Source organism: Saccopteryx bilineata, chromosome 4 (assembly GCF_036850765.1).
Source record: "Saccopteryx bilineata isolate mSacBil1 chromosome 4, mSacBil1_pri_phased_curated, whole genome shotgun sequence".
Taxonomy (NCBI): Eukaryota; Metazoa; Chordata; class Mammalia; order Chiroptera; family Emballonuridae; genus Saccopteryx; species Saccopteryx bilineata.
The window spans coordinates 241,815,407-241,841,627 of NC_089493.1; the positions used below are offsets into that span (position 1 = coordinate 241,815,407).

The window sequence follows — 26,221 nt, forward strand, 5'->3', positions numbered from 1 at the left end:
GATTGCTTTCTCATATGTGCCTTGACTGCAGGCCTTCAGCAGCCCGTCACCCCTTGCTCAAGCCAGCGATCTTGGGCCCAAGCTCGTGAGCTTTTGCTCAAACTAGATGAGCCCACGCTCAAGCTGGCGACCTCAGGGTCTTGAACCTGGGTCCTCAGCATCCCAGTCCGACACTCTATCCACTGCACCACCGCCTGGTTAGGCCTGTATTTTTTAATTGCATATTTTTTTTAACATTTTAAGCTCAGTAGTGTTTTTAAGATCTGTTTTACCAGGCAATAGCACAGTGGATAGAGCATGGACCTAGGATGCTGAGGACCCAGGTTCAAACCACGATTGCCAACTTTAGCATGGATTCGCCTCAATCTCAAGCTTGAGTGTGGGATCGCTGGCTTGAGTGCAAAAGTTGTTGGCTTGAAGCCCAAGGTCACTGTCTTGAGCAAGGGGTCACTGGTTCAGCTGGAGCCCCCTCCCTGGTCAAGGCATGTATAAGAAAGCAATCACTGAATAGCTGAAGTGCCACAACTACAAGTTGATGCTTCTCATCTCTTTCCCTTCCTGTCTCTCTCTCGCATTCTCTCTCTCTCTCTCTCTCTCTCTCTCTCACTTAAAAAAATATTTTAATTTATGTTCATCTAGTTTGTGGTGCTGACTCTACTGTATAGTGTTCTGTAGTATCTACCACTTTCTTTAATGAAGGTCCTAGGTTCTTTTCAAATCTTTTATACCATAACGCTGCTGTGGTGTGTGTGTGTGTGTGTGTGTGTGTGTGTGTGTGTGTGTATTTGTACATGACTACTTGTAGACTATTTTATGTTATTATGCAACAAAAACCAAAATCTTAGTAGCTTAAACAATAAATTCTATTTTAGAATTTCCACGGGATAGAACTTCAGGAATGGCTGATTAGTTGGGTGCTCTGGTTCAGAATTTCTCATGTAATTGTCTGTCAGACAGGGTCACAGTCATTTGGAAGGATTGACTAGACTGGAGGAGGATCCACTTCCAAGATGGCTCACTTACATAATTTATTTCTCCTGATCATTTGCAGGAGGCCTCAGTTTCTTACCATGAGGCTCTCCACCTGGCTGCTTGAGTGTCTTACTGAAATGGTAACTGGCTTCTTCCACTGATCATAGAGCAAGAAGGAAGCCATTTAGAACATTGTCTCAGGGGTGAGACACCATTACTTTTATCATATTCTCTTTATTAGAAGTGAGTAACTAAATCCAGCAACACGAGAGGAGATAAATTAAGGTCCTCCTTTTGAAGGTGTAAGGTCAAAGAAATTGTGGACATATTTTAAAATACTACATGGACCAATGAAAAGATTTCACTGGAATTTATCCCCAGGAGAAAGATCACTGGATCATAGGGCATTTTTTTCCTATTGCTGTTATAACAAATTATCACAAATTTAGGAGGTTAAAACAACACAAATTTATTATCTTACAAACCTGGAGATCAGAAGTCTGAAATGGTTTTCACTGGACCAAAATCAAGATAACAGAAATGTTTCCCTCACTTCCTCTCGAGGCTATAGGGAATCCATTTCCTTGCTTTTTTTCCAGCTTCTAGAAGCCACCTGCACTTGTTGGCGGATGGCTCCTTCCTTCATCTTCAGTGCCAGCAGCATACTAAATCTCTCTCTGCTTCTGATCCTCTGCTTCTGTTGTCACAGATTCTTCTCTGACTCTGATTCTCCTTTGTCTTATCACAGCTCTTGTGATTATTGTACATTATATGCACCAATATAATTAAGAAAAATCTTCCCATATCAGATTCTTAAATCACATTTGTAAAATTTCTTTAGTCATCTAAGTTAACACATACAGGGATTAGGGTGTGGACATTTTTGCTGGGTCATTATTCTTTCTTCTATTGGCATACACATAGATTTTTTTGTTTTTTAAGCTAAAGAATTGAGGAGTTTTTTGTTTGTTTGTTTGTTACTTACACTTTGTGAATGTGTTACTTTATTAGATAAATACAGACTTTCATTTACCAGATTTGTTAAAACTATAGTATATAGTATGTAATGGTCACTAAGATGATAAGCAGAAATTCATTGAAGAATATTGAAATATGTTTTCTACTAGCTATTTTTAGATTCTTGATCTTATCATTTAATTTATTTGAGTTTATTAGCTACTTCTGACATAGTCTATAATAATAGAAACTGAGAAATAGTAAAGCAACATGGTCTTGTACCTCTGTTATCACACCATTTCCATGGGTACTCTATCCAAACCTCATCTTCCTTGCCCTGTGAAGTAACCTAGCCACAATGTGGTTCCAGTCCATATTTATGCTGTTTTCTCCCTCTTTTCCTTGATTCCTCCAGACTGTATTTCAACTAAATTACACTGTTGTCTATTATCCCAAATACATATTATTTTTCCAGTAGGAGTTTTGATCATGCTGTTCTTTCTTCTAGAATACTGTCCTCTTACATTTATGTTTGTTATATGATGCTATCTCTCAAGTCTCTTCTTAAGTGGCTTTTACATTCTGAACACTTTCTTTAATTTTCTCAGCAAAGTGTGACTGCCAATGCTCTTATACCCAAATTTGTCTTTGAATGGTAGGTAATTTGTATTCTAGTCTGGGGTCCCTTGTAAGTCAGAGCTTGGAACAGTCAGACCTTGTGTGAAATTCTTTCTTTTTGAAGTGATCCAGAAACAGGAGTAGAGGCCTACCTAGAAAGAGTTAAATAATGAAGGAAGACAGCTAGAATAAGCACATGCTCTCAAGTTTCAAGTTGATCATCACTTTGAACATTTGTGGCTTAATCTGTTAGGACTTTTTCAGGAACCATATAGAATTGTCCACTCAAGGGAGAGGATGATACATACTAGCAACCATTCCCCTTTAGTCAAGGATTGTCTTACTAGGTATGCACTCTTTTATAGGTTGTACATGCAGAAATGTTGGGGTCCCACACTGTGGTATCACAGATGCTCTAAGACAGAAAGCAAAAGATACCTGGTGCTTTCAGTTTACATTTGCTTGTGAGCTGATTGATGCATTAATGAGTAAGCCAGGAGAATGTAAGATGGAACACAAACTTCTGATATATTGGTACACTGATACTTAAGAACAAGGAACGTGTCAATTTATCTTTTCCCCCTCTATTAGTAGGGCTGTTGTGACCGAGTACCACAGACTGATGGCATAACACTATAGAAATCTATTCTCTCACAGTTCTGGAGGCTATATGTCTGAAATCAAGGTGTCAGCAAGGTTGGTTCCTTCTGGGGATGCTAAGGAAGATTCTCTTCCATACCTCTCTCCCTAATTCTGGTGATTGTTGGCAATTTTTGTCATTCCTAGGCTTGCAGCTGCCTCACTCCAGTTTCTGCCCTCATTGTCACATGATATTTTCCTGATGTCTTGTGTCTGTATCTTCACATAACCTTCTTTAACTAGTCATTGGATTTAGGGTCTATCCTCATCCATAAAGACCTCATCTTAACTTGATTATGTCTGCAAAGACTGTTTCTAAAATAAATCCGGTTCATAGGTACCAGGGATTGGCTATCTGTGACTCAACATATCTCTTTGGGGAAAACAACCCTCAAAACCTTTTTATAATATTTGCATGGTGTCTTATTTTATAGTAAGTTTTCAGAAATTTGTGGATTTGAATTGTGTAGCCATTGAAAGAAGTCCATCTTCTTTAATGCGAATGCCATCTTGGACATTCTCTGAATTTATGCCCTCTTTTCTGTTTTTTGCCTTCCATGGTTGATAAAACACTGTTTTTGTATATTCTTGCATGTATTTGTTTTTTTATGGCTGTAAAGGAGTCAAGCTTTATGGGCATTACAGATGCTACATATTAGATATACACTTTGTCTTAAAAGATGAGAAAACAAAACTCACCAAAGTAAAATGGAATAATTAGAAAATAATTAATAAAGAACAAAATAGGTCCTGGCTGGTTGGTGCAGTGGTAGAGTGTCGGCTTGGCGTGCAGGAGTCCTGGGTTCGATACCCCGCCAGGGCACACAGGAGAGGCGCCCATCTGCTTCTCCACCCCTCCCCCTCTCCTTCCTCTCTGTCTCTCTCTTCCCCTCCCGCAGCCAGGGCTCCATTGGAGCAAAGTTGGCCCAGGCGCTGCGGATGGCTCCATGGCCTCTGCCTCAGGCGCTAGAATGGCTCTGGTTACAACAGAACAGCGCCCCAGATGGGCAGAGCATCGCCCCCTGGTGAGCATGCCGGGTGGATTCCGGTCAGGCGCATGCGGGAGTGTGTCTGACTGCCTCCCTGTTTCCAACTTCAGAAAAATACAAAAAAAAAAAAAAAGAACAAAATAAACCAATGAAAAATAAGAGGATATAATTAATAAAGATAAATGAAGAAATGAATAAAATAGAAAATGAGGCACTGGAAAGGATATGTACACTAAAAGTTAATTTTTTGGTAAAGACCAGTAAAATAGATGAAACCCTATAAACCTGATTTAAAAGAACAAAAGACAAAACAAAAAGAGCATGAATGGGAAAGAAGATGAATTTTAAAATAAGACAATATATATCCAACTGCACTTGAAAAACTAGAGGGAATGGATAATTTACTGGTGAACTATTAATGAATCACTGATACAATAAGATTAAGAAAACACATATAGCCACATAAGAAATTTCAAAATACTTAAAAGTCTTTTCTCTAAAAGAGTACTTTCTGATTAGAATTCTAGCTGATTTGATTTCAAAGAATAGATGTTATATTCAAACTATTCTAGACTGTATAAGGTTAAGATGAGAAATTTACCAATTCATTTTTTTTTAAACTTTTTTATTCAGTGAAAGGAGGGGAGGAAGAGACAGACTCCTGCATGCACTCCAACCAGGATCCAGGGCCATTTTTTAGCACCTGAGGCAGACGCCATAGAGTCATCCTCAGCGCCTGGGCCAGCTTGCTCCAATTGAGCCATAGCTGCAGGAAGGGGAGAGAGAGAGAGGGAGAGAAGCATGAGGCAGAAGGATGCAGAAGCAGACAGGCGCTTCTCCTGTGTATCCTGACCAGGAATTGAACCCAGGACATTCACACACGGGCCAATGCTCTACCACTGAGCCAACTGGCCAGGACTGAAAACCTGCCAATTCATTAAACTTAGTGTAAACTTAATTCAAAATCTTATTTTAAAATACTGTAAAAATTAAAAATATATATTGGTTTCTCATAAAAATTCCACATGAAATACTGAAAACTGAACAAACTAGTAAAATAATAAAACATGAACAAAGTAGGATTTATTGAAGGAATGGAGGCTGGGTCAAAATGAGGAAATCTTATAACTGACAGCATCAACATAATAAAAAAAAACTATGGTTATATGTTATATCAGAAAGTGTTATTTTAAAAAAAGCATTTAGATGCCACTTCTAATAAGAAATGTAAAATAAAAGGAAAATATCTAAACATGTTGAAAATAGTTACTGAAATCTAAGAGTAGGACTGTTAAATGCATTCTTATTAAAATCAGGAATAAGATCACTATTGTTCAAAATTATTTTGAAGTTTTAAGGTAAGAATAAGACAAAAAGAAATGAGCTATAAATATTGGGAAAGAAGAGACAAAATTTTCTTTACTTATAGATTAATATGATTGCAAACTCAGAAAATCCACAAGAGAAACTATTAGAATGCATGGGATAATTTGATACGTGGCTGTAATAGCAGTATCTGGTATGGAATGGTAGGGTCTTATTCACAGCAAACCAAACAAGAACAACAACAAAAAACAACAACAACAAATAAATGTGATACAAAAGACATAGGACATTTTCTTGAAAAAACTGGAAAATTTAATTGAATTACCTTAATTATTTATGACACAGAAAGGAGAGGTAAGATTTAGTATCATAGAAATGTAATCCGTTTCAAATTAATGTAAATGTTAATGCATTACAGTTCTAATTATACATGAGAATGTAGCATATGAAAAATGCATTTCTACTCAGTGGAAAAGAAATGGTGTTTAATAAGTAGTGCTGATATAATTGTTTATCAGTGTGGAAGACAATAAAGTTAACAACTATACTCATACCATATACAAAAATTAAAATTGTTTGAATTTAAAAATAAAAATTTATGTATAAACAGAATTTCTGATGCAAGCTAGTGAATTAGTTACACGTACTTAGCACTTCATTCTCCTAAGACTCCATTTAAATGATAGTAAAACAATTTTTTTAAGATATGTGCTTACAGTGCCATCGAGTGAGAGGAACCCAAGTCAAAATTGCAACAAATTTTTGGAAGTTGAAGAAATCATGGAAATTAAATGGATCACTGAAAAGTAATCAAGGATGTTAAAACTTCACAGTTTTCTATTCTTTCCAATATAGCAAATTACTTTATATCATTTAAAAGTAAAATACTAATATTGAGAATTTCTCAATAGCCTTTGAAATTATTTGGGCTATTTTGGGGTGTTTGAAAACCAGAATTAGGAATTCATGCTCTGGGCTCAGGGGTCAGCAAACTACCACTGTTTGTGTAAACTAAATTTTATTGGAACACATCATGCCCATTTATTTACATGTTGTCTGGCTGCTTTTGTGTTACAATGACAAAGTCAAGTAGTTGCAACAGAAATCATATGGGCCACAAGGCTTATCATCTGACCCTTGTAGAAAATATTTGCCAACCCCTGTCCCAGGTAACTTTGATAGCCGTATTTGGATGTTTACCTTCACTTGGGATGGGTTTGGATGGAATCCAGCCAGTATATATAGCCATTTACAGAATGTAAGGAAAGAACTAAGTGGGGAAAAAATAAAGCGGTGGCGCAGTGGATAGAGCGTCCGACTGGGATGCGGAAGACCCAGGTTCGAGACCCCGAGGTCGCCAGCTTGAGCGCAGGCTCATCTGGTTTGAACGAAAGCTCACCAGCTTGAGCCCAAGATCGCTGGCTCGAGCAAGGGATTACTCGGTCTGCTGAAGGCCCGCGGTCAAGACACATATGAGAAAGCAATCAATGAACAACTAAGGTGTTGCAACCCGCAACGAAAAACTAATGATTGATGCTTCTCATCTCTCCGTTCCTGTCTGTCCCTGTCTATCCCTCTCTCTGTAAAAAAAATTAAAAAATTAAAAAAAATAAAGCAGACAGGAAATGTCACCACCTATGTATGGTTAGTGGAGAAGAGAAAGAGAAGTTGACTAGGAGGATAAAATCTAGTTAAATAAAGAGAAAAGAACTTAAAATGCTTAGAATTAAAGCCATTTTTTTGTATATTGAATCTTTTATCAGACAAACTTGATAAATTTTTATATTTCTTAAGATTTTCTTATTTAGTTCCTTTCTAATCATTATTCTTTCCTTTTTAAGCATTGATTGTGCTGATTAGGATTTCCAGAATTGTGTTGAGTGACAGTGGCAATAGTATACATTCTTACTTGTTTTTTATTTTAAAAAGAATACTGTTAACATTTCACTGTTAAGAGTGTTGTTTCCTTATACAGAAGTCCATAGCCTTTCTATATGCCAACAATGAAACATTTGAGAACGAACTCAAAAGAATAATCCCCTTCACGATTGCAACAAAAAAAATAAAATACTTAGGAATAAACCGTAACAAAGAATGTAAAGGACTTATATAATGAAAATTATAAACCATTGTTAAGGGAAATCGAAAAAGATATGAGATGGAAAAATATTCCTTGTTCTTGGTTAGGAAGAATAAATATAATCAAGATGGCTATATTACCCAAAGCAATATACAAATTTAATGCAATTCCCATCAAAATTCCAATGACATTTTTTAAAGAAATGGAACAAAAAATCATCAGATTTATATGGAACTATAAAAAACCCCGAATAGCCAAAGCAATCCTAAAGAAAAAGAATGAAGCTGGGGGCATTACAATACCTGACTTCAAACTCTATTATAGGGCCACGACAATCAAAACAGCATGGTATTGGCAGAAAAATAGACACTCAGACCAATGGAACAGAATAGAAAACCCAGAAATAAAACCACATATATATAGTCAAATAATTTTTGATAAAGGGGCCAACAACACACAATGGAGAAAAGAAAGCCTCTTCAATAAATGGTGCTGGGAAAACTGGAAAGCTACATGCAAAAGAATGAAACTGGATTACAGTTTGTCCCCCTGTACTAAAATTAACTCAAAATGGATCAAAGACCTAAATATAAGACCTGAAACAATAGAGTACATAGAAGAAGACATAGGTACTAAACTCATGGACCTGGGTTTTAAAGAGCATTTTATGAATTTGACTCCAAAGGCAAGAGAAGTGAAGGCAAAAATTAATGAATGGGACTATATCAGACTAAGAAGTTTTTGCTCAGCAAGAGAAACTGATAACAAAATAGACAGCCAACTAAATGGGAAATGATATTTTCAAACAACAGCTCAGATAAGGGCCTAATATCCAAAATATACAAAGAACTCATAAAACTCAACAACAAACAAACAATCCAATAAAAAAAATGGGAAGAGGACATGAACAGACACTTCTCCCAGGAAGAAATACAAATGGCCAACAGATATATGAAAAGATGCTCATCTTTAGTTATTAGAGAAATGCAAATCAAAACTGCAATGAGATACCACCTCACACCTGTTAGATTAGCTATTATTAACAAGACAGGTAATAGCAAATGTTGGAGAGGCTGTGGAGAAAAAGGAACCCTCATCCACTGTTGGTGGGAATGTAAAGTAGTACAACCATTATGGAAGAAAGTATGGTGGTTCCTCAAAAAACTGAAAATAGAACTACCTTATGACCCAGCAATCCCTCTACTGGGTATATACCCCCAAAACTCAGAAACATTGATACGTAAAGACACGTGCAGCCCCATGTTCATTGCAGCATTGTTCACAGTGGCCAGGACATGGAAACAACCAAAAAGCCCGCCAATAGATGACTGGATAAAGATGTGGCACATATACACTATGGAATACTACTCAGCCATAAGAAATGATGACATCAGATCATTTAAAGCAAAATGGTGGGATCTTGATAACATTATACGAAGTGAAATAAGTAAATCAGAAAAAACCAGGAACTGCATTATTCCATACGTAGGTGGGACATAAAAGTGAGACTAAGAGACATTGATAAGAGTGTGGTGGTTACGGAGGGAGTGGGGAGAGAGAGAGGGAAAGGGGGATGGGGAGGGGCACAAAGAAAACTAGATAGAAGGTGACAGAGAGGACAATCTGACTTTGGGTGATGGATATGCAACATAATTGAACAACAAGATAACCTGGACATGTTATCTTTGAATATATGTATCCTGATTTATTGATGTCGCTCCATTAAAAAAAAAAAATTTAAAAAAAATAGTGTTGTTTCCTGTAGATTTTTGAAAGTTTTCCTTCTACTTGGACTTTATTAAGCATTTTTATCTTGAACAGATGACTTCTGTCAAATATTTTTTCTTTACCTATGGAGAAGATCATAAGGCTTTTTCTTCTTTAATGTTTTTGTTTCAGTTTTTTTTTTTGCATTTTTCTGAAGCTGGAAACAGGGAGAGACAGTCAGACAGACTCCCGCATGCGCCCGACTGGGATCCACCCGGCACGCCCACCATGAGGCGATGCTCTGCCCATCCTGGGCGTCGCCATGTTGCGACCAGAGCCACTCTAGCGCCTGGGGCAGAGGCCACAGAGCCATCCCCAGCGCCCGGGCCATCTTTGCTCCAATGGAGCCTTGGCTGCGGGAGGGGAAGAGAGAGACAGAGAGGAAGGCGCGGCGGAGGGGTGGAGAAGCAAATGAGCGCTTCTCCTGTGTGCCCTGGCTGGGAATCGAACCCAGGTCCCCCACACGCCAGGCCGATGCTCTTCTTTAATGTTTTAATGCAGTGCATGACACATGAAAATTATCTCATATTAAACTATCCTTGCATTCCAGGGAAAACTCAGCCTGACTCTGCTCTGATTTCCTTACTGTATACTATGGTATTCTGTTTCCTGATATTTTGTTTTGGGTTTTTGTATCAATATTCATGAATCATATTAGCATATAATCATTGTTTTTCACACAACCTTTGTTTTATATTGCAATTATATTAGCATCATAAAATGCATTGGAAAGATATTTTCTGTAAAACCATTTGGATCTAGTGGGATTGTTTTGTTTTTTGGTGTTGGGAAGAGAAGAAAAATACTGTTCCGGTTTTTCAGTAGTTATAGAACTATGTATTTCTTCTTGAATCAATCCCCTGCTTCACCCACCACCTAGAATTTTGCTCGTTTTATGTTTGGGTTCTTCTCTTTCTCTACTAATATGGAATCTTCAATGAACTAACTTTTTGCTTTGATCTTTAAACACTCCAAAAAGAATATACATAAGAAGGAAGGCTTCTTGCCTGACCAGGGGGTGGCGCAGTGGTGGAGTGTCAGACTGGGACACAGAGGACCCAGGTTCAAAACCCCAAGGTAACTGGCTTGAGCAAGGGGTCACTCGGTCTGCTGTAGCCCCCCGTTCAAGGCACATATGAGAAAGCAATTGGTGCACAATTAAGGTGCTGCAACAAAGAGTTGATGCTTCTCATCTCTCCCTTCCTGTCTGTCCCTATCTGTCCCTTTCTCTGTCACTCTCTCTGTCTCTGTCACACACACAAAAAAAAAGGAAGGCTTTTTCCCAGCAGACCTTAGACCTTTTCTCCAGAGGCAATGACTATATATTTTTTATCCTTTCAATGACATTTGTTATCCTTATACAGTTATTTTTGCTAGCACTAGATGGACCACATGAGACATAGATATTAGTATACTCCTTTTTTTGTTTGTTTTTTTACATTAACATCATTCTTTTTAATGCCAATAGAGTGTTCCATTGGATACATCCTGTTTATTTAAAAGTAGTTATGCTTTTACAACAAATAAAACTCTCCCATTTGTTTGAGGTATTCTAAAAACCCATTCTGTTACCCTATTCTAGTAACAGACATCATCTCTTCAGAGAACTCCAGTTGGCCCTCTATGTGCCTTTTATACTCATTAATGAAAATGTTTGTTGCTCCATAGTATCCTTCTTGGAAGAGGGTACATTTCATTTAAATATCTCTCATTTAAAAACAAAACAGTTTTGACAATTTAGATGCTATATAATATTTTTAAATGTTTCTTTTGTAGTTTATCTTAATATGAGGAATAGATGCAATTTTATTTTCTTCTTCATGACTGCCCTGTTTCCGAGTATAGTATCACTTGTATTTGTGATACTACATATAACATTACTAAATGTACATGTATTTATGGATTTTTTATTGTGTTCCAATAGTTGGTCAATTCATATGCCAATATCATAGCTTTTTTAAAAAAAAGACTTCAGTTATTGATTTTACAGGGGAAGGGAGCGAGGGGTATCAACTCATACTTGCTTCACTTTAGCTATTCATTGCTTACTTGTATGTGCCTTGACTATGCAAGCACAAGGTTTCAAACCCACAACCTCAGTGTTCCAAGTCAATGCTCTTTTACTATACCACCACAGGCCAATCTGCCAATAGCATGGCTTTTAAAAACTTTTTTTAAAAAATAACTTAGGACTTACAAAAGAGAAAATAGTAAAGTTCCTGTCTACCTTTACTGAGCTTCCCCTGTTAACATTTTATATAATCATAGTATAATTATTAAAACTAAAAAGTTAATTTATTGGTATTGTACAGTTTACTAGATACTGTTTTACTTATAAAGGCTTTATATAGTATTTTAATATGTGATAGGTGTACTCCTTCTGCTGTCCTATTTTTGCTTGTTAATTTTTTCAAATGTCCAGCTGCAGAAAACAAAAACAAACTTTATATAGTATTTTTATTGAGACTATGTAAAATTTATAAATTAGGGAGAAACGACAACCTTAATGATACTGACTCTGTGTACAAGAACAAGGTGTTAATCCTAATCCGGAGGGACCCGAAACATTGAAGACACGAACAAGGTCCGTCGATTACACACCAAAGCTTTATTGTCTAGCTTGGCCAAGCGGCGGCAAACTCCAACAGTGGTCTGAGGGAGTGCACACTGGCCCTCTGTTCTATTTAGTTTTTATAGTTTTGTAAGTGGGAAGTACAGAAGCAAACATTGCAATTAGGAGCCCCTTACCACTATTGGTTATAGTCATATGTCCTTTAACATGATAGGACCACGTTCAATTTGCAAGCCATACATTATTTTGGAGAAAACAAAATTTACAAATTAACACATTGGTAGAAAGATGTCTCTTTACATATTAAAAGGCATTCCTATATTATCTAGTATTTATCTGCCATCTCTCTGTCCAGAATCACACGTGTTTACTACATGCATTTACATAGGAGAGGTAGTTTCTGTGGGGACAAATGCCCGCAAATGGCTCATAGTTATAAGAAAAGGCGCCTGACCTGTGGTGGCGCAGTGGATAAATCGTCGACCTGGGATGCTGAGGTCGCCGGTTCTAAACCCTGGGCTTGCCCGGTCAAGGCACATATGGGAGTTGATGCTTCCTGCTTCTCCCCACTTTCTCTCTCTCTCTCACTCTCTCTCCTCTCTAAAATGAATGAATAAATTTAAAAAAAAAAAGAAGAAAAGGTTTATTTTGGCTTTTCTCTTCCTGCACCTGGCTAGCCATTTACCCCTTTCCCCACAGGTGTAGTGGAATGTCTGGGAATCCATGTTTTCCTCCCCTTGCATTTACAATACAATGCCAAGGGCCATCCTGGTTATGCCAATCACACAGTACAGAGGCTATTCTCACAATTTCTCTGCACACCTTAACCCAAATTAATAAAATGTTCTCCAAGCCTCTTAAAATATTAATATTAATTCTGTAGTTTTTGGTACCTTATAACACCTGTGGGTGAAGTAGCTCAGTGGCTCCTTAAAGGTATGTCTTTCCTTGAAATATTTAATAGTTTTGGGCACTTTGTTCTGTTCATGCTTAAGTATTTTATTATTTTTTAAATTATAAATGGGATATTTCCTTCCATGTCTGGTTTCTCTGTGTATATATAAAGGAAACAGTTCTGTATATTTTGTACTACAGTACGTTACCACATTATCTTATTATATTTAGTAATATTTAGGAGTTGTTTGGATATTCCAGGTTTGTATTTATATCATCAGCTAATAGTATTCCTTTCTAGTTATATTCTTTAATTTTGTTGACTAGTATTATGAATAATAGCTCTGGCTGGTTGGCTCAGTGGTAGAGTGTTAGCCCGGCATGTGGATGTCCTGGGTTCAATTTCCGGTCAGGGCACACAGGTGAAGTGACCATCTGCTTCTCAACCCCTCCCTCTTCCCCTTCTGACTTTATCTCTCTCTTCTCCTCCTGCAGCCGTGGCTCCATTGGTTTGAGCGCATCAGCCCAGGAGCTGAGGATGGCTCTGTGGGGCCTCCACCTCAGGTGCTAAAAATAGCTCAGTGTGAACATGACCCCAGATGGGCAGAGCATTGGTCCCAGACCGGGATTGCCGGGTGAATCCTGATCGGGGCACATGCAGGGATCTATCTCCCCTCTTCTCACATAGAAAAAGAAAAAAAAGTATTATGAGTAGTAGAGTGGTAAAATGAGCTTTTCCTGACTTGAAGGATATATCTAGTATTTCCACATTAAGTATGGTACTGGCTTTGGGGCTGATACATATCATGTTAAAGAAGTGGTTTTTTTATATTAATTTTCAACAAAGATGGGCATTGAATTTCTAAAACATCTTGTCTTTGGTAGATGATATTTTTTCCTCTATGTAAATCTATTAAGATATTGAATGATACCAATTTTCTAATAGTGATTTTTGTTGTAAATTTTATTTTTTCCATCTTTGGTGGATGTTTGTTTTGGTAAATTACATTTTCTAGTAAATTATTTCATTTAGGTTTTCAAATTGATTTGCATAGAGTTGAACAAAACACTCTTCTGATTGATTCTTATAGCTTCTTCATATTCTATTGGTTTTTCCTCATACATCATTACCATCTGAAAGTGCTGGCAAGTACATCTTTTTTTCCACTCATTAAAACAGTAAAAGCGGTTTCACATGTAACACATTTTTTTCAAAGTGATCCCAAACTTCTGAAATTAGTAATAATGAGTCTTTCACATTTAATTCTGAAAGAGTATCCCCTGCCTGCCTAAAACTTTTCTGTCTTCTTGCATTATGTCTTAGGATACTTGTAAATTTGTTTTCCAGTGAACATTTGGATAAAAACCTAGATAACTGCCCTTTTGCTTTCTTCTCTCTTGCTCTGGGTCTTCCTAACTTGGGTAGTCCTACTAAAACTGCTAGCATTCTTCATGCCAAGGACCTCTTATTACCTGGCAATCTTCTATATATTTTCTTTTTTCCCTCTTCTTTCAGTTATGTAACTAACTGCCAGACTCTGTTGTATTTCTCTTTGACAGTCTCGACTCCTGAAATTATCTATTTTCTTTGAGTGTCTTTTGGCCTCGATCTGAGCATAGTTGGTTCCAAGACCTCATATGCCATAGCTTGGCATGTTATATTCATTTTTTTAAACTTTGTATTAGTAATTCTTATTTGTCATTTTCTGTCAGAAAAATTTAAAGTCTCATCTAATGCTCTCCTTTGTGTCTGTTTTGTTAAACAACTGCCTTTTAGTGAGGCCTTCGTGAAACTTCTGAACTACTTCTCCAGGGATGATGTTGAAGACTAGTCTTTTATCAAATGAAAAGTGATGGAATACACTACTTAATCTCAGTAATTCATTGTGGCTCTAAAATTCTATGACTATCAGACAAAATTCAGAAATACATTAATATTACTAATATAAAGAAATTCTTTATCAATAATTATATTCCTAGGTTTTGCCTGTTAGACAAGGTACAATATCTTTAAATCCTTAAAAAAATTCTTACCTGACAAAAATCTCATCCACTGTGAAAAGGCAAACGTATTCAGACACTACTGAAGTTCTCTTCTGTTTTAGTCCTGTTTGTCTTCGACTAAGACTCCATTGTTTCATCCTCCTAGATGCTACTACTTGAACAATATTGTTTTGACACCTAAACGAGCATTTTAACACATTCTTCTTATTAAATGTCTCAAGAGTTTTGTTTCTTTACCCCTTTCCTTGTAAACAAGCAGCCACTATATTTTTAGTAGTGAATTTCAAAATCCTTTTTAACCTTATAGGTCCAAGGGTAGCCAAGGATGGCTGCAGCTTCCTATGATCAGTTGTTAAAACAAGTTGAGGCACTGAAGATGGAGAACTCAAATCTTCGACAAGAGCTAGAAGATAATTCCAATCATCTTACAAAACTGGAAACTGAGGCATCTAATATGAAGGTATCAAGACTGACTTTTAATTGGAGTGTATCATTTTTATTCAGTATTCCCTCTTGTAAACTTGGGGGTTAGGTACTTAACTTACTTAAAAGTGTATTTTAATTAAGTGGTAACATGTAAACTCTTTTCCTACCAACATTAACATTTATTTATACTTTTAAATAAATTATATTGAATTCATCCATTTACTCATATAAAGAAAATAAGTATAAAACCTCAGTGATTAGTTAGTTCTTAGGTTCTTTTTAACTTAACTATCACATGAGCATCATTCTACTGAGGCGAGTGTTCTATGTAATTCATAGAAACTAGCTTCGCAATGTCAGAGTAAATCTGTTATTAAATATAGCCTTCCTCCCCAACTCTCTCAGATCTGTTGCCACTGAATTGCTGCATCAATAGCTTGTCAAGAAAATCAGGGTGCCCTGATGGGAAGAGTCCTGAATGTAAGTCAGTTCCTGCTCCCATTCCTAGTATTGTCACAAGCTAAGTTGCATCACTTTTGAGTCCCCTTCTGGACTTAAGTTTAAGTTGCCTTGTTAGGAAAATAGGGCATTGCACTAGCCTAGAGAATTTCTATGGCACCTTGAAACCCTAAAATTGGTTTGCCAGAAAGCATTGAAAAGCTATATAACCTCCAAGAAGACTTATAAAAATACCCAGTCTGAAGTGGGGAAAATATATTCTAATTTCAAAACAATTGAGGTTAAAACTTGAGCTGTTTTAATTTCTAATTAAGTATATTTTCTTCTCACTAAATTTAATAACTTTATAGAATTAGAGATCATCAGTAAAACTGTTAACTTCCTTTTTAAAAAATTCTTCCTGCTTCCTGTTGTTTCTGCTCCTAGGCTATTTAACATCTGGGTTCTTGACCCTATTCCTGTCTGTTCACTTACTCCTATTTTTCATTCATTGTCTATTCTCTTCTGAGTTTTCTTCCTATGCATTTTGAGATTTCTCTCATTCTTCAAGTTTCTATATAATCACTGTACTATTTCTGCTCCTCTTTTACCCTTTATATTCAATATCATAACAGTTCAACCTTTTTACTCATGTGTACTAGTCTGTCTGCTAAAAACCATTTCTACTCTAATTGCCTTTCTGTTATAAAAACTGTCTCTAGCAATGACAGATATCCAAGATATCTATCTCAAATCCTTTTGGAAATAAGGTAGACTTTAAACAAACATTTTCTAACCACAAACTATGGGTGACCTTAAAAACAACCGAATTAATTACTTAATAGGTTAAAAAAAGAATAGTTTGATATTTTAACACTGATCAACACAGTGTATCTAAAATTGTTTTTATATTATTGTGGTTTTTTTAATAGTTTTAAGATTCAAAATTCCCAACAGGACTACCTTTTCATCTGCTTTGGAGGTATATTTTGCAGAGAACTCCTGGCTGATCTATCTGAATGTTTGTTTTTGTGGTGTAGAGCTCTGAGATGACTTTTTTAAGTTTTGTTTAACTACTTGATCAATTTCAAAATTCATTTTGGGGAGACATTTTTACCTACCCTTAGATCCATCTCCATGCTGAAGTAGAATGTTAGAGTAAATAACAAAATCAGACCCTTAAATTTCTGCAGTGGAATATCAGGTTGACAACTTACCCAGGTGATGTAATATGCATCGTGAATAATAATGGCATTTAAGATACATAAGGACTCAGCCATGAATTGATAATTACTCAGCATGTGCCTCTACAAAACATTCTTGCTAATCCATCCACATATTTTTTTAGGATTGGGCATATGATATAGGTATAGCATTTACAACTTTATAAGGAAATTATTTATGTATCTCTTCCTTAAAAGGCTTTAAGCTGTTAAAGAGCAGAACTATGATCTCTTCATTTTGTTTTGGAATATCGATTTGTGAAAAGACACTTGAAAACAGTGGCACTTCCTCCATTGGATTAAAGTTTATCTAGAACAATGGTTATTTGCCCTCCAACAATCACTTGTTAGACTTTGGAATATACTGTACAATCTTGAATCATGCTTCCTAATGATTAAGCTGTTTAACCCAAAGAAAGGCAAGGTGTGTCCCCTCCCACTAGATCATTTAAGGATGTCTGCAGTTTATGCAGTAGTACCATCTAGTGGCAAAAGAGAGTACTCTTTGTTTTTTGATTACATGGCATTGATACACTATAAAAATATTTTGTATGCCAACAGCAGAATCAGTATATAACACTGTGACTGTATATTTAAGAATATTAAGAAAATGTTTGTTTTTTAGATATAATGATGGCATTGTGGTTGTGTTTAGAAAGAATCTCTGTTTAAATATACATATTGAAATTTTCTTATTGAATTTATTGAGGTGACACTGGTTAACAAAATTATATAGGCTTCAGATGCACAGTTCTGCAGTACATCTCTGTTCACTGCACTGTGTTCAGCACCCCAAGTCAAGGGTCCATCCATCATCACTTATCCCTCAATACCCTCTTCCACCTCTTCCCACCCCCACCCCCCCACCGCCAGTCACTATTGTTTGTATCCATGCTTGTTATTTTTCTTTTTTGAAATATTTACAGAAAAAATAATATAATGTCTTAGATTTGTTTTCAAAATAAATCTGAGTGGAGGTGGGGAACTGGAGAAAGTAGGTATAGGTGTAGATGAAACAAGACCCTGAGTGGATAATTACTGAAGTAGGATGTGAAGATATATGGGAGTTTGTTATAATGTTCTTTATACTTACATATATGTGATATTTTCTATAATAAAATTATAGTAAAGTGTAGTAGAGATGTCATCGGATTTAGTTGACCTGCAATTGGATAAAGGCAAAAATTGTTAATTAAACTTGATTGAAGTATGGACTGTATTTTTTACTCTAGGATTAAAACTCAACTTGATTGATTTCAATTGCTGAGCATAGCAACATGATCAGTATGGTCATGTAGAGATATAAAGCATTTAAACTAAAAGATGACACGATATAAAAAAGTTTTCTGTAGGCAAATTATTAATGAACCATTTATATCTTTGTTATATTTTGACAAAATGAAATATTTATAAATTGCTCTAAAGTCTTAAAACCATATTCATGTAAAGTATCTTCTACTTTCAGAGTGTAAAGGAAAAATGAGAAATAGAAATTCAAATTAACGTGATTTATAACTAATTTTGGAGATTTTATTATCAAGTGTATTGTGTCTGGTAATGAAAAGAATTTATAACTGTGATGTATTGAAAAGAACAGAAGAGGGTCATGTAGCCACCCCCATGAATAAACAGTTGTTCATTGATAAATATTTTCTATTCACTAATATTCTCACAGCACATTTTGTCTCTAAAAAATAATTCTCTAATATTTCTAAAATTTTAAAATGTTTTTTAAAATAATGTCTGATTATATAATGTAGTTAATTTTTTAAACCAAGCTTCTAGAATTATAAATACAAATGAATATTGTCTCCTTCAAAATTACGTATTAATTTTAAAATCTGCCGTCTCTCAGAGTACTTTTTGAAATTGCTTTACTGGTTGTTTTGTATTTTCTTTCAAAAATTCTTTGAAATTGAGGACGACTTCTTTTAGGTCTATGCAGTATGCAGCTTCAAACAATCAGTCCTACTGCAGCAACTAGAACACACTGGCTAAAACACACACCAAAAACCATACTTTTAAAGACGTTGGAGAACTGTGGAAGCATCAAGGACAGTATTAACTAAAAATCCAAACAGGAAAGAGCTATTTTCTAGATGAACTGAGATCTCTGGTGATTTTCTTCCCCAGGATATCTGTTGATTCTAGGTACAGACTGATATTTGTCACTGGAACAAGCAGAAGGACTCCAGTAGAGGAAAGAAACTACTGGAAGTCTTGACAAACATGTAGGCAGATGTGACATGTTGACATTTAGAGAAGGATTTAGATAGGAAAGGAGTAATGGCATCAAAAGTCAGGAGGCATTGTGCATTTAATTATTATTTAAATATCTGCTGGATGTAAATCAGTATACTAGAAGAATATACTTAAATGTGATACAGAAAAGCTTGAATATTTTTAGGGTAATAAATAAACAGCCTATTATAGTTTGTTGATTTGATATTTTCAGGGTCGTTTTTGGTGTAAGCCTAAGAGACATAGATTCTAAATACTTAACTATTGAGCCAGCTTCATTGAGGCTTGGCCATTTGGCTGTTTTCTGATTTTTTAGGATTCTTCTACTTATTCTCTCTCTTTTACTTTTATATTTCCCTTGAACCAGAAGTCAGTAAATTTCTCTGAGTATCAGCATTTGTGATAAAGATGTTTTCTGCTCCCTGCATAAATTTGCTGCTAACTAGCTTGGTCAAGTCTTTTGAGTCTCGGTTGATCTATCCAAAAATGAGAATAATTCACCTTGTTGTTTTGTTTTAAAAGTCAGAGATAATACGTAAGGGTTCCATATAGTATTGTGCAAGGAGACTACTTCTTATCACCATTATTACAAAATATTATTAACGTTGTTGGAACATAGTTTGTTATTCTTAATTTATACTGGATAATATATGTTTAGTCCTTTACAATTTATAATATGTTTCCAGATTAATTGAAAATAAACTTTTTTCTATCATACCTAAGTACAAAAAATTAGAATTGTTTCTTCAAGAAGATTTAGAATTTTGTCATGTTCATATTGTGTTCTTTTTTTTACAGGAAGTACTCAAACAACTACAAGGAAGTATTGAAGATGAAGCTATGACATCTTCTGGACAGATTGACTTATTAGAGCGCCTCAAAGGTACATTGTAAAAGAGTGTTTTAAAATATTTTTTTATGCTTCAGTTGTCAAACTTTAGTTCTTTATATCTAACTTCTTTTGATTTGGGTGTTGGTATCAGTTATTTTGATATAACAGCTTTACCCATTAGCTTGTAATTGTTAAAGTAGAAATATGTTAAAGGTCTATTTTCTTATTTCTTCAGTTAAACATTTTACAGGCTTTGAATAAACTATTTTGGATGCTTTCCTTGATCATTTTAAACTTTTTTAAAGCTCATCACTATTCTAACAGTCACTAAACAGCCCTTCATTCAGCTGTAGACTACGGACTGGGCCCATTGCCTCCTGTGAAGTGCTGTCCTTCCCTGTCCCATGTGGGGTAGAAATGCTTTATCCTCTCACAAATATAAGCTGACTAAACCATTTTTAGCAGAATTTAAAAAGAATGTTTTATTTTGTTGCTTAAAAATTCCAATGTAAAAATAGGGAAAATGTGTAATTCTAACTGAAGCTAGACAAAGAAACTACCTTTTGGTCCTTAAACGTATTATTATCTAGCATGAATCTAAGGAAGGATATATTGTCTAATTTTATTTTAACATATTTCTTTTTCCCTTGCTTCAAGCTGACTTTGGAGGGAAAGTTTGGCCATTCTGTTTCTAAAGAATTGTATATTCAGTAATGTGTATTAGCGGTTAACTCTGTTAGAAATTTGTTTGCTTCTGAACCAAGAGTGTGTCCTTTTATCGAGTCAGTGCTTCACTACACTGTCCTTTTGCAGGCCCTCAGAGAGCCTGCCTCATTGAGACTCAGCCATTTTCTGATTTTTATTTATTTTTTTAGTGTTCTTCTATTTATCCTGTCTCCCACCTTTCCATTTTCCCAGAACCAGGAATCAGTTTCTCTGAGCCTCAGCCTTTGTGATTAGGATTTCCTCTGCTCCTGGCAGAGTTGGCTACTCAATAACAGCCATAATATAGTACTCCTATAGGCTTTGTGTAATATATCTATGAAGTATTTTCAATTCTGTTATAAAATGGGTTAAAATTGAGGGCTAAATATGAACCTAAGCTTTCACTTTTAAAACAATATAATTGCATTAGACTACTTAAAGCAATTGTTATATTAAAACATCTTTATTTTATTTAGAGCTTAAATTAGATAGCAGTAATTTCCCTGGAGTAAAACTACGATCAAAAATGTCCCTCCGTTCTTATGGAAGCCGGGAAGGATCTGTATCCAGTCGTTCAGGAGAGTGCAGTCCTGTCCCTATGGGTTCGTTTCCAAGAAGAGGGTTTGTAAACGGAAGCAGAGAAAATACTGGTTATTTAGAAGAACTTGAGAAAGAGAGGTAATTTTTTTCATTAAATAGCAAACATTTTTTTAAAATAGCAAACATTGATTTGTATGCTTTAATTTTTGCTATTATTTTGTCAATTTGTAATATAAGATATGAATTACGAATCATGTTTGGTGAGTAACCGTTAATATTTAGAGCACATTCAGCATTTATTAACTCAAAGATAGTATGTGGCTGACTGTCTCTGTACTAAATCTAAAAATTTAAAGGACACAATTTCTTGTAAGACTTCTATTTTGTCACTTAAATATTTCAGATGCTGTGTTCATTGGGTCCTACACATGATCACAATCTCCATGTGTGGTTAAAATATATAACTGAATTTTAATTGCATTTCTGGTTATCTTTTGAACTAAAATAGGTACTAGATTTAGTATAAGGTGACTGCATTATGAAAGGCCTGTTACAAGTGCCACAAATGAAACATTGCTTAATTTATCAACTTCAGCATTGAAAAACATTGCTTGACATATGGAATGAGTTCTGGTTTCTCATAGCTAGAGTAGTCTTTTCTTCCTGCAGTTAAAATTATTCTGTTACAAATATCAGAATATATATCATCAAGAATTTGTCAAGTACTTATGTCTCCTAAAAGATTATAAATTCCTCAGCGCATGAATGAAACCTTTTTATTTCCATATTCCTAAAATTTCAACTATACATTCAAGAAATTTTAACATTTATAAATGTTACCTGTCAGCTCTAGAATCTTGGTCAAGTCATTAAATTTTTGTATGTTTTCTTCTTTAAAATAGGGGTATAGCTTACCTGGTAGAGTTGTGAACATTGTATTTTAACATATTAAAAATACCCAGCAGCCCTGGCCAGTTTGCTCAGTGGTAAAGCATCGGCCTGGTGTGCAGGAGTCCCAGGTTCAATTCCCAGCCAGGGCACACAGGAGAAGCGCCCATCTGCTTCTCCACCCCTCCCCCTCTCCTTCCTCTCTGTCTCTCTCTTCCCTTTCTGCAGCCAAGGCTCCATTGGAGCAAAGTTGGCCCGGACGCTGAGGATGGCTCTGTGGCCTCTGCCTCAGGCGCTAGAATGGCTCTGGATGCAACAGAGCAACACCCCAGCTGGGCAGAGCATCTCCCCCTGGTGGGCATGCCGGGTGGATCCCGGTCGGGCGCATGCAGGAGTCTGTCTGACTGCCTCCTCGTTTCCAACTTCAGAAAAATACAAAAGAAAATGCCCAGCATATCTCACTGAAAAGCAAAAGACCTTTCAGTACTTTCTCTGATCTTAGGTATGTCCATCTACAAAAAAAGGGATGCTCATCGGGACCAGCAGTGTTAAGCTTTCTTTCATCTCTTAAGTTCACATGAGTCTATTTTCTACTTTGAACCTGGACTATTTCTCTCTGACAGTGTAGGAAATACTATGCTGAAAAATAAGAAGCTAACTAGGATCTACAGTCTTTCATCTCTTTGTCCCCTTTGAGTTCTATTAAGAAGCAAAGGACATGTGAGCATACTGACTTCCCTGGGAAGTTTGCTTCATGTAGGTAAAGTCGTGTTTTATTAAGACAGAGAGAGAGAAGAGAGAGTATTTTTATATGTATAGTTCTGATATATCTTGTGACCTCTTGGTTCTGTTGGAAGAAAATTGAGACCTTACTTATGTGACAGTACCTAAAAATTGCTCTCACACTTGATTATTTGGATAGGTCTAGGTTCAAACTCATTTTCCTCTCATTCTTAATGGTGCTGATGAGAAGTTCAATTATCAGTCTGATGCTTATTCCTTTGTAGGCAGCCGTTTTCCCTCTTTGAAGCTTTTACAATGGCTTGGTATATGTGTTTGTGTCATTCACTGTGCTAGATACTAGTGTACCCTTTTGATCTGGAAATTTGTGTGTGTGTTTGTTTATTTTAGCTTTTGAAAATTCTGTTATTTCTTTGGTGATATTTTCCCTTCTGTTTTTTTCTGTTCTTTCTTGCTAGCCCTCCCTTAAGTCATAGATTAGCTATCTCTGTCTCTTTATTTTCTCTTTTTCTGTATTGCACAAGATAGCTGTTATTAAGTTGACAAACCAAGATTCAAACCCAAGTCCATAGCTCTATAAGCTTTTTAAACCTCAGTTTTCCAGTCTATAGAAAAGATTTTAAAATCTATAGATTTTTTTTAAAAAACTCTTTAGCACTCTGTCTTATATATAAAGCACTCAATAAAAGTTAGCTATTGTCATGTTAGCCATTATCCATTCACTTTTTTTTTTTTTTTGAAGAGAGAGACAGACAGACAGGAAGAGAGAGATGAGAAGCATCACTTCTTTGTTGTGTCACCTTAGTTGTTCATTGATTGCCTTCCCATATGTGCCTTGACCAGGGGGGCTTCAGCAGAGCGAGTAACCCCTTGTTCAAACCAGCGACCTTGGGCTTCAAGCCAGTGACCTTTGGGCTCAAGCCAGCCACCATGGGATCATGTCTATGATCTCACGCTCAAGCTGGAGACCTTGCATTCAAGCTGTTGAGCCTGTGCTCAAGCCGGCAACCTCGGGGTTTAGAACCTGGGTCCTCTGTGTCCCAGTCCAACACTCTATCCACTGCGCAACTGCCTGATCAAGCTAACCATTCACATGTTTAACAAATGTTTATTAAATACCTACTACATTTGTACCATGTAACTTTGAGTTAGCTAGAGGACTTAAAAGTCGTGAGGTTTATGTGAAGAAGCATTTTTAAAGAAGACTACTGACAGTCACTAACTAAGCAATAAAACACTAAACCGTAAAGACCGACCTGTGTTTCTGGGTCCAGATCCAGTTTCATTTCTAAGCCTTAAGCACTGCTGTGTGAGTTACAAGGTCAACTACTGTCATTTTAACCACTCATCATTTTGGCTCAAGACATTATAGCTATGGCTTTTCCAGAGTTTTTTATCACAGTTTGGTCTTAAACTTGATACTAACAACTTGTCCCTATTCTTCCTAATCTCCTCTCACTTTAGCACCATCAATAACATTGGCTTGTCAATTTAAGCACTTTAAATACCCAATTCTTATTTCATAAGCCTATTTATTAAAGAGTAATCAGAGGGTCACCATTTATCACTCTCTTTTCCCCACTTTAATCCGTGGGTCCTGCAGGTCATCATGAAGGAAAGTTGGGAAATACTATAGAATCCTATCTTATCTTTTATGGTAGTTTGTTGCTCAGCTTTAAAAGGGGTTCAGGCTTTCTGCAGGGCTTTTTCCTGCTTCTGTTGTTAGAAAGGGAAGGAGGAGGCAGCTTCTCATTAATCCACACTCCCCCAAGGTTGCTACATCATAAACAGGGGATTCCTTGCCTGCCATGGATTCCCTCACTACTGAGGTTACCACATCAAAAGTGAAGGCTTATTTCTAATTGTTAAGCTGCTTCTCAAGTAAAGGAAAGGGAATTTTAGAAAGAATAGAACCTCCTACATTCATACAAACATTTTTTTTCTATGAAATTATAATCAAACAGGATCTTAAAGTAACAATATTCAAGTGGGGAACATCCCTCTCTGTGTATGAGCAAACTTCAGAAGCCATAATAGAAAATATTCACAAGTCTGACTATAAGAGTATCAAAAAAACTTACATGGCAAAACATTGTAAACAAAGTTAAAAAACAAGTGATGAATTGAGAAATGTTTGCAACCCATAAAGTGCTGTTATTCTTAATGTAGAAGAGGTACTGTAAGTAAAAAAAAAGTCACAGACAAGAAAACACAAATAGTGATTGAAAATTGCTTACCCTCATACTAAAAGAAGTCAAATTAAAATCAAAGTGGTAGAACATTTTTGGAGAGAAAACAACCTAGTTTTACAATGGTAAAATAGCTTGATAAAACATTTACATTGGTGAAGGCAATAGGTGCATAAATAACATCTAATAGGTGCAGTATGTTAAAATTTTACATACCCTAGGAATTTATCTTCTATACATGCTTCCCACATGTGTGAAATCAGGTTATGTATATGGATATTCAGTGCAGCGGGGTTTTTTTGTTTTTTTGTTTTTTAGATTTTACTTACTCATTTTAGAGAGAGGTGGGGGAAAGAGAGAGGGAGAAGAGAAAAAGAGAGAGAGAGGAGCAGGAACCATCAACTCCCATATGTTCCCTGACCGGGCAAGCCCAGGGTTTTGAACCGGTGACCTCAGCATTCCAGGTAGATGCTTTATCCACTGCACCACCACAGGGCAGGCACCAGTGCAGCATTCTTCATAATAGCAAAAGGTTAGAAAGGTCCTAAATGTCCTCTAACAGAACTGGTATGGATTCAAGAATACTATGGAATATATGGAATACTATGCCCCTGGCCAAAATACTTGGGACCTTTATGTCCTGATAAAATTATTTCCAAGGTAGATTTTTTTTTAGTGAAATGTAAATTAAAGTATACTTTTTATACCAACAGTTTTATTATCTCAGTAAATTCTTTTTTTGCATTTATGTTTATGATAATCAGATAAAGTATCTTGATATAGATTATTATTGAGGACAACATTGGTTGATTAGGTCAGCGGTTCTCAACCTGTGGGTCGCGACCCCGGCGGGGGTCGAACAACCAAAACACAGGGGTTGCCTAAAGCCATCAGAAAATACCCCTGTGTTTTGGTCGTTCGACCCCCGCCAGGATCACAACCCACAGGTTGAGAACCACTGGATTAGGTAGTTCAGGAATTTCATAAATTCATCTTCAGTTCCAAACTTAAGAAAAATCTTGTCTCCCTCAGAATAACTAACTTACTGCACAGTGACAGTATATTTGTTATTATTTTGGCTGCTGAAAAGCAAAGTAGTTCCTCTGTCCAATGCAGTAGTTTCTTACACTTGAGATTTATTTTCTGCATAACTACTGCTTGTATTTTCTCCTTCATTATA

General features: G+C 36.1%; 1 protein-coding gene across 11 annotated transcripts in view; it reads left to right on the plus strand.

The window, feature by feature from the left end:
- Positions 1–26,221, plus strand: part of APC (APC regulator of WNT signaling pathway) — a 157,945-nt gene that overhangs the window by 49,576 nt on the left and 82,148 nt on the right. For 5 of the 11 annotated variants that reach the window (XM_066274047.1, XM_066274050.1, XM_066274053.1 and 2 more), the window contains exons 2-4: positions 15,126–15,278; positions 19,945–20,029; positions 21,160–21,361. In XM_066274047.1, the coding sequence (XP_066130144.1) occupies positions 15,144–15,278; positions 19,945–20,029; positions 21,160–21,361 (422 nt within the window). In that variant the 5' untranslated portion in view covers positions 15,126–15,143. Of the gene's footprint in view, positions 1–15,125; positions 15,279–15,649; positions 15,725–19,944; positions 20,030–21,159; positions 21,362–26,221 lie in introns of those variants that run through there. The other 6 variants (XM_066274046.1, XM_066274049.1, XM_066274052.1 and 3 more) reach the window with 3 other exon arrangements.